Below are 9,494 nucleotides of genomic sequence, written 5' to 3' on the forward strand. Positions count from 1 at the left end.
TTTTACTTAACTTACTTACGTTTCTAAGTATGGTAATAATACCTCACAGCAATACTATACGTGAACATAACGGATTGCCGCGAATGTTGAGCCAATAATGTGCGCTAGAATCTGCACGTACTTGTGCACTTTTTTTTTTAAATATAGAAAGATATACATTGGTTTAGATTCCGGATATGTTAATTTATTAACGTGCGCGATTCGTTACCGCAGAGGACATAATCCATAGAGTAATTGATTTCGCTTAACTTATTATCATAATACACAGTCTAAGAGTATTGCCGAATAATCACTACGTTTACCTGGATTTCCGGAAATATAATACAAGAATACGGTAAACTCGTCAATCGCGACTGTTAATTGTCACCTGCATATTTCTTCTAACTCGCTAATAATCTCCGAACAAAGATCTTTGCTTAAAGCTAAAATTTCTCCTATAGCTCTAGAGATTACTTCTCGAGAATTGCTGAACTAATCCGATGAGAAGTATCTCTCTCAATTCGGAGGATAATACGCGAGCATCTAACATCGAAGGAGTGAAAGCGTTTCGTAAAAATAAAACGCAGCTCGATGTTCGTTTCTCGCGTGCGCTCCGCGATTCGTCGTCGCAAGGATCAGCCATGAATCGATTCGTAACCTCCGCCGCCGCCGCCACCGTGGAAATCACCTCCACCACCGCCACCGTGGAAGTCACCTCCATCGCCGTAACCGCCACCATATCCGCCTCCACCGCCACCATATCCGCCTCCACCGCCACCATATCCGCCTCCACCGCCACCATATCCGCCTCCACCGCCACCATATCCGCCTCCACCGCCGTAGCCGCCCAGATCACCGTGATCATGCTTCGGTATGTGAATCGGTATGTGCACCGGAACTTTAACTGGCACCGGTATTTCTTTCTCGACCGGAACCGGAACCTCCTTTTCGACGATATACGGTTTGTCAACCGGCACTTTGATCGGCACTGGAATCGGCTTTTCTACCGGCACCGGTATCGGTTTGTGAACATGGTACGGTTGCGGAACCGGCACCTTCACTGGCACCGGATATGGTTTTTCCACTGGCACCGGGTACGGTTTGTCGACTGGCACCTTCACTTCGTACGGTATCGGCTTTTCGACTGGCACCGGATACGGTTTTTCGACGGTGACCGGATACGGTTTCGGCACAGGGACTGGATACGGCTTGTCCACCGGTACCTTCACCTCGTAGGGCACCGGTTTCTCCACAGGATACGGCTGCGGAACCGGAATCTTTATCTTCACAGGGAAAGGCACGTGCTTCTCGACGGTGTAGGGCTGTGGTACCGGTACCTTCACCGGCACTGGTATGTGCTTTTCCACGGTGTAGGGCTGTGGCACGTATACCTTGACTTCGTAAGGCTTATCCACCGGCACCTTCACTTCATACGGCACCTTCTTCTCGACGGTGTACGGCTGCGGCACGTGGACCGGCACTTTGACGAACACCTTCACAGGGTAGGGCACATGCTTTTCGACGGTGTAGGGCTGTGGCACGCCGACCTTCACTTCGTATGGTACGTGTTTCTCCACCAGATAGGGTACGTGCTTCGTTACTTCATAAGGTACTGGCACTTTCTTTACAACCGTCACCGTCTTCACATGCTCATGTTGATCGTAACCAATGCCACCGCCACCGCCTAAATCACCACCGCCACCATGTAGATCGCCACCGCCACCGCCTAAATCACCGAAACTATGCTGGAGTCCACGTTTTTCTGTTTTCTTCTCCGTTGATTCCGCGGCTTCGACATTCTGCGAGCTCTTTCCTACCTTGCTCGAATCCTTCGCGCATATAACTTGGGTGGCCACTGCCACCAAAATGATGGCAATCTGAAATCACGTTCAAATAATGTTATTATAAAGCTTTATATGATTAATAATTTAATATACAATATATGTATAATATATAATAATTTAATAGAATTGTAATTAGTAAGTGATAAATAATAAAAATTATGAAATTGCACAAAAGTATTATAAGACACTAGACTTGAAATATTTCATCTTATTTTGTAACGAGAACAACTTAAAAAAGAAAAAAGAATTACTGACATCTTACGTTATGAAACGTGTATTTCCTATTTGATTTGATATATTATGACCTTAATATTACCTTAATATTCATTCTCGAGTTCACGTATATTTTAGCGTGGCGTATGACCACTAACTGAACCGCTTCGTTTTCTAAGCTGAGCCTTATATACTTCGCGCTATAATAGCTTAGCACTTTCCCTGCACCTCATCGCTCATATTATCCATACGGGGTCTTGCTTTACGTACACTGACAAAAAAGAACTCGGTTAGGCGAGTTCAGGAAATGGATACACATGGCACATGAATTTCTTTCGCGACAGCCTAAAGTTTGATCTATTTCAAGTATTAAATATTTTACGGCAATTAATTTTTTCTACTCGCAATCAATACAAATAATGATAATATATATATGTATATATCTACATATATTTCATAGATTTTTCATATGTGTATTTACATGAAATATTTTCTTTATTTAATATCCACAGTTTCAATCTTAAAAAAATCATATTCAAATAATTTGGGAAATTTGTTACAAAATTTGAAAAATTAATTTTTTTTAGACATAACGTATGTATAATAATGTATGATATAAATGCATATTATATTTGAATAATTAATAAAAAGATAATAGTAAATAATGTTAGATATATTACTTTTTCTATAAAAGTAATTATACATATACAGTAAATATTAGACTTTGATACGAGTTTATGAAAAATATCCATATCATAGCTGTTTTGTTTTTAGAAAACACAGAAGACACAAGTGTTGTTATAGCTTCATTTACTAAATGCTAAGAAGAAGGATAAAACGATATTTGTGTCAACTGTGCTTTTAAAAGGAAAATAACTTTATCACTAATACATTTATCGATATATGTAATATTATATAATTATCATAATATTATATAATATTATCTAATTATTATATCTAATGCTACATAATATGTAAATAACGTGTTCTTTACATACATATATATATATACACGTATGCATGTGTACACGCATTACACGAAGTAAATGGCTACAAAGTAAATGGAGGAAGTTAACGTACGCGCAGTTATGGTCGGCGAATGTGCAACACCGTGATTTCCGTCTCTCCTTGTCACAAAAATTGGTTTTGCGCCGCCATGTGCGACGCAACATTAAAGGCTAAACCAGCGTATTATCCTTGTACCTGCCGCGTGCTTTTTCACGGTTGATCAACGGTGAGAGCTCGTAATGCTAAACGAACGATTTACAATATCAGGTAAAAAGTTTCCGTAGTATTTTCACACCACGTCGTTTAATATGCATCCACAAATTGAATTAATCGCTCCTCATGTATACCGATTACGTACGTTTGCATTATTTCGTCGCGGCCCATTAGACTGTATGCATCGTCAATCGTTTGTACGTTTTAACTAGCATCGCGTGTTACTTTCATGTGTCATAATTCTCTTGAAGCATTTTTTCAAGAAGCACTTTTCTCATGCTATATATTCTGCTCCGTAATTGCCAATAGTTGCAGATATATCCGCTACGTCATATCGTCACTAAGAAAAGGTTTGTTGAAAATGGACAATCTCCACAGAGGATTCTGATTAAATCAATCTTAATTAGAATTTTAGTAGATTTAACCAGAAAATTGTCTATTATTACTATAAATTCTAGTTGAGATAATCGAAATTCTGACGGATTTAATTAGGATTTTCTGTTTTTATCCGTTTTCAACTAATATTATTTTCTCAGTGCTACTTTTAAACACGGCGTTATCGTCATTATCGTTATCATTCAATGCCATTTGTCCCGGGTGCAATCTGAGCTTTCGCACTGACCGTATCGACGGCGCACGAGGGTGCCTATTATGCGCGTGTAATTACTGTAGAAATCCAAGTAAAGCTGTGCGAATACCGCTCGCGCTTAATATAAGCGCGAGCTTCGCATGCGGAATATCTAATGCTATATGTTAATACGGTCGCTCGCATGCGCGCCGCACATTTCGATCGAGGATCAAGATAAACCGCAATTTTTAACGATTAATCGCCGCTCAAGCATCCCTGAGGGTCGTACCACCATCTTACGGCGGACACTCGTTATACGTGTCCTTTCCGATAAATATTACGGTAAAGATGATAAATGTATCTCGCACCCAAATGAGACCCTTCTTTAATCGACTGATCCACATTGTTAATTAACTTTGACATTAAGGCACTAAGATGGACATTAAGTGGCTAAAAGATGCGAACAAGTAATTTGTGAGAAAATTACACGAACTTACATCTGATATCACAAATAAGGTTCGTTTTGCGCGAATCAATCGTAACGTCTTTAGATAGAAAAAAATTGATTTCTCATTATGTCATGTTCTTGACTCCTTAAGATGTACATTGAATATACAAGAAAGACATTTTTAGATGACACATACATACACATATTAGATGGTGCTTACTCATTTATATTTTACATAACTGTTGTTTAATATCTTTTATTACACCATATAATAACAAACGATCACATTGCTCACTCAATGACTGATCATTTAGATAGTCATCAGTTATTGTTGGAACGCGAGCCTTAAATTTGCTAATAAGAGGCAGTAAATTAATTTAACGCTTAAAGTTATTATTTAAATGAAGATTTAATTGTTATACATTTTCGCCATTGGAGGTAATACTGCGAATGCAAATCATAACTCTAATCGTTTCCTGCGCAATTATCTTATTGGAGAAGACATTCACCTTTCTCTCTTTCTCAGTCCCTCTTTCTAAACGTTACGTGTAACATTTTCCGACAGTAGAATCAGAAGTATTAATGCCATTCGGTACGCTAATACTCAATCATTAAATTTCTCTATAATATTTAAAAAATGCATCTTTTTTTGCCTATCTGTTAAAATTGTATGACTCAAATATTTTACGGATCCTTAAAGGTGTATTATATGTATCATATATTAGAGTAACTCTGTACAATGAAAACTTAATTTATCCAGTATTATTTACTTTAAGATAAATAAACTATATGTACCAACATATAAACTTTGTACTGTTTATTACTAAGAAAAAAATATTAGAAATCTAAAATACTTACTTTTCGTATAAAAAAAATTTTAAAGCTCTTGCATTTTTGACGTCGAATTAAGTTATTCTATAAAATCTCTGTAAATGATAGGCGTTTCAGATGGCATTAATGCTCTCGATTGTACAATATCTCGATGAGGCCCACTGCAGAATATTCGATAATAAGCTCACGCTCTCCATGCATCTCTCTTTTTTCTCCCTTTCTCTCTCTTTCAGGCATTTCTTCCAGAGGATAGTCCATCGCTACCGGCGCGCAAATTACTCGGTAGCGATGGCCGCCGTCGGGCGTTTCGTGGCTTTTAATTGACGACGGACGAAATGAAGTATCATGCCGTGCATTATAATTGGAAACTTTTATGTTGCGTGCGCGGCCACAGCGCGCCGGGCCTACCGAGGCGTGAATCCGAACGAGGAGCATGCGTTTTCTACGACCTGCTCCGCGTTCTCCTTTTGCAGCGTCCTTTTTTTCCTTTCTTTCCGCGGATTCGGCCGTACGCCCTTTGAAAAAAAAAAAAAAAAAAATGCGTGCGATCACGTAAGCTCGCACCGCCGATGGTGAAACATGAACATCGAATTTTCGAAGGTTTCTCGTGCGCGCTCTCACGCGAGAGCAGCGTATCCCTCCTGTCAGTAGCTTCTTTTATTAATTGTTAACCGGTATTAACAACTGTCTCACGCACACGCTAAATTCGTGACGTATGCTGCAGCGTCGTGCGTTTCCTCCATGCATTTTCTGAACGTTCTTTTTTCACGTAATTCGTTTACAGAAAGTGATAAAAAAAAGCGCGCACATCGGGAAAAATTTTTATCTCAACTCATATCTTGTTTATGAAAGTAACAAATTAAAAAAAAAGTAAGGCGTTTTTTGCGAAATTTAATTTCAATAAAAAAAATTGAATACGTTAAGATTAATTTAATAATTATTTAGAAAGTATAGTACTTTGATAATTGTTATTAAAACGCATACATTTATGTTTATTTACAAGTTGTGCCCATATTAATCAATTCACATTAATAGTAACGCATCTAACGAGGTGTTTGACGGGTAAGTGAAAGGAGATGTGGCGCACGACTTTCCCCGAAATTTTACAACGCGCCAAACAGGTAGCCCCGGCGCGGCGCGGCGCGGCGCGGCGCGGCAGTTGCACGCTTAATGTTCCACCGTCACGAACTCCGTGAATTTGGTTGGTAGGAAGCGGCGTGTGACTGATTTCCGTGCGTAATATTACGGCGCTTCTCGGTGACCGCGGGCGTTATTAATCATCTTTTTCGATGTTGTTATACGGGCGCGACCCGGAATTTCTGCTCGGAAGCTGTGTTAAGGAGAGTAATAACACTTCGGCCTCGATGCATCGTAAAGCGGGCTCTTCCGCCATATGATTTAATCGATGGGATACACGGTCGAGGGACACCCTAAAAAAAGGATTGCACAGTATGTCCGGCGAGAATCGTTGCGTTGATAAAAGCGCATCCTCCTCGCGGTGGATAACTACTATTCCCGATGTGCCGAGGATAACGCGACTATAATCGCGCGATCGTCAGGAATCGTAATGCCGAAGCGAGCAAATCGCCGTGCGAACCGGTCTGCTACGATAACCACTATTTTTTGCCGCGTGCGGAGCAATGTAAACGTTTTATTTTGACGGAGTTAATGACAGAGTGACCGGTCAACGGTTACGTTAAAAACGTAATCGTCGTGTTGGCCGTCCACTTTACTCTCTATTACACGAAAAAATTATTTTCTTAAAGAATCTACAAATTTAGCTAGATTTGAAAATAATTTTGTTAGACCATCAGAATATATATTATAATTATGCAGGACGCTCAAGTTGGTTACCAAAATTTTTTACATTTTTTGCCCATTATATTTAAATATGGTATCCACGTCATTATGTTGTGTGATCTTTTTTAAGAATTATTTTCTGAGAGTCGTTTTTAGAAATAGAAAGTCTTTGTCGCATATAACACTTGCATAAAACAGAAAATATAATGTTATATTTTTGTCTATAAATTGGCGAACCTCAAAAAATTCACAAGTGGATCACTGCAGGTTGCGCCACACATCATCATTATCCTATAATTATAATTTCAATGATCCGATAAAATTATTTTCAGATTGTATTTCTTAAATTTTGAAATACTTTGCAACAAAATTATTTTTTGCGTATATTGAACGCAAGTACTTTGAGTGGGAATAAAACACAAACGGTAATTAAATGTCTCACGCTTGTCGCGAACGAATCGAGGAAAATTGAGAAGCGCGCGAACCGCCCTTGCGGTTATCATGAAAAGCGTGCCGCACCTGCGACGAGGTCGCCATAAGACGCACCTGCGGACTTCTAAGAAGACTTTTCGGTCAACAACTAACGCATTACTGATGATGCCGATGTCAAAGGGCCTTTGACGAATGCTTCTCTGTTCCCGCGAAACGAGCGGCCGCGAAAGATTATGTAACTTTAATTGCGTTCTAACTACCGTGCGATTGGACGACGGCGGGCAGTGCAACCTGCAGTTTCGGCTATATCCCATTAAGATGTTGCCTTGACTAACGCGACGACCAAGTGACTTTTGCGAGCGCGCGAATCGCCTCTTTTTCCGCAGCGCGCAATTTACGACTCCGACAACCGGAAAGACCAATCCACGGCTATCCTGTGGCAACTGTGAAATCAAAGTTCGCACACGAGCCTGATATTATCGCGTAACATTTATTTTTTTTAATTAGCGTGGTAACTATACTGCTTTGCGTTAGAATCAAAGCTATGTATATTTAGATATTCATACGATAAACACACGTATGATGCTTATTTGAAATAATTATCATTAGTTGCTTAAATTCGAATTTAAATCAAATTATTCTAAAAATCCAAACCTTATTATCCACAGAATTGTATTTATAAAACAGAATTATTCAAATCATAAAAAATGTTCAACTGATTGCAAAATGCAATATACATAATTTATTTTTAATTTAAAGTTTATACATCTATTATATACATATATATACGTATTATATAAAAAGATTCCTTTATATCTTTACAGAGAGAACGATTTTGCAAATCCGAAAATAATTTTGACGGACATTGAAATAATTACATATAAAGCGTGATGAGCAATGTATATAAAGTCTTACACTATTATTTTGATCCAACAAAATTAATGCTAGATCTGTGCATCTAGCTACATTTTTAGATACTTTAGCTCAGCGCTAATCCGTTCTTTTCTTATTATAATCATTTTATATCTGATATTTGGATATTTAAATCGATTAGCAAATTTGAATTGAATATTAACAGCATAATTAGAATATCTTTTACAATCATTAAACTTTGTATATAGATTCTGTTTAAAAGGATTCAGTTTCAATACACGCTTGAGCGAAGAAAGCTGATTGTGGATCTCAGTACTCCTCGAGTGAACAGAACGAGCGTTACGTTTCTTCGGCAGGATAGTTGTGAAGATTTCACTTCGGTGCACATATGCGCGACGCGCGAGCGCCTTTGCCTCGATTCTTTTTTTTCTTCTTTGCGAAGAGTAGAGGAAAGTACGCGTGCAACGCATACACTCACATATATACGTGCGCGCAAATCACATCAGATCCGCGACGAAAAGTTCACGCAGTCACTCACCTACCGTGCGTTGCGCCACTAACATATTGAAACGATGACGGAAAATCGCATATATGATTAATAACGTGTATTTACGACACGGCTTTCAGTTTTTCCGTCGAAAAAGCTTACTTTCGTTCTATAGATATCTGCTCATTCAATCTATTTTATTCATCTATCTATGATAAATCCATCATATATGAATAGATTAATATTAATGTAATACGAAGAAAATAAGTACAAATTTATATAAACGTGTTTTAAGAATAACTATAAAAAATTTCTAATTAAGATTAATTTTATTTCCAAATTCTTTTGTTTGAACGCTTTAAAATATTGCCTAAAATTTATATACCTGAAGTTTTCTTACAGTCTCATTGTTTGAATTTTTGGATAGAATGTTGTCTGAATATTCAGATATTGAAATCAGAAATATATTCAGACAACTACAGTTAGAAATTTAGAAAAATATGGCTAAAAATTCAGACAATACGACTGTAAGAAAATTTCAGCTTTTGTCTGAATTTTAAGCAATTTTTTGTAGTGTATAATTGCTGATAAAAATTTGTTTCCAATGCTTAATTTTTTTATAACAGAGCATGCATTTCGTGTTTAATATTATAAATGATTAATAGATTAAATTTGATTATTTCATGTATAATATATAATTTGTTATTTTTTCTAATAAAGATTTTTCCAACTAGTTTCGAAGTTTAGATCGAAAAATTATCCATATACGAAATTTCGCCGACTCGATCGGTGAAAATC

At 37.8% G+C, this 9,494-nt stretch overlaps 1 protein-coding gene across 1 annotated transcript; it reads right to left on the bottom strand.

The window, feature by feature from the left end:
- Nucleotides 1-614: 614 nt before the first annotated feature.
- Vajk4 (chitin-binding protein vajk4) lies at nt 615-2,151 on the bottom strand. Its single transcript, XM_018537865.1, has 3 exons — nt 2,140-2,151; nt 776-1,856; nt 615-724 (listed from the first exon to the last, which is right to left on the bottom strand). The coding sequence occupies exons 1-3, from the start codon at nt 2,149-2,151 to the stop codon at nt 615-617; spliced, it is 1,203 nt and encodes a 400-aa protein (XP_018393367.1).
- Nucleotides 2,152-9,494: the final 7,343 nt, after the last annotated feature.

The sequence above is a fragment of the Cyphomyrmex costatus genome, unplaced genomic scaffold, assembly GCF_001594065.2.
Source record: "Cyphomyrmex costatus isolate MS0001 unplaced genomic scaffold, Ccosl1.0 scaffold1845, whole genome shotgun sequence".
NCBI lineage: Eukaryota > Metazoa > Arthropoda > Insecta > Hymenoptera > Formicidae > Cyphomyrmex > Cyphomyrmex costatus.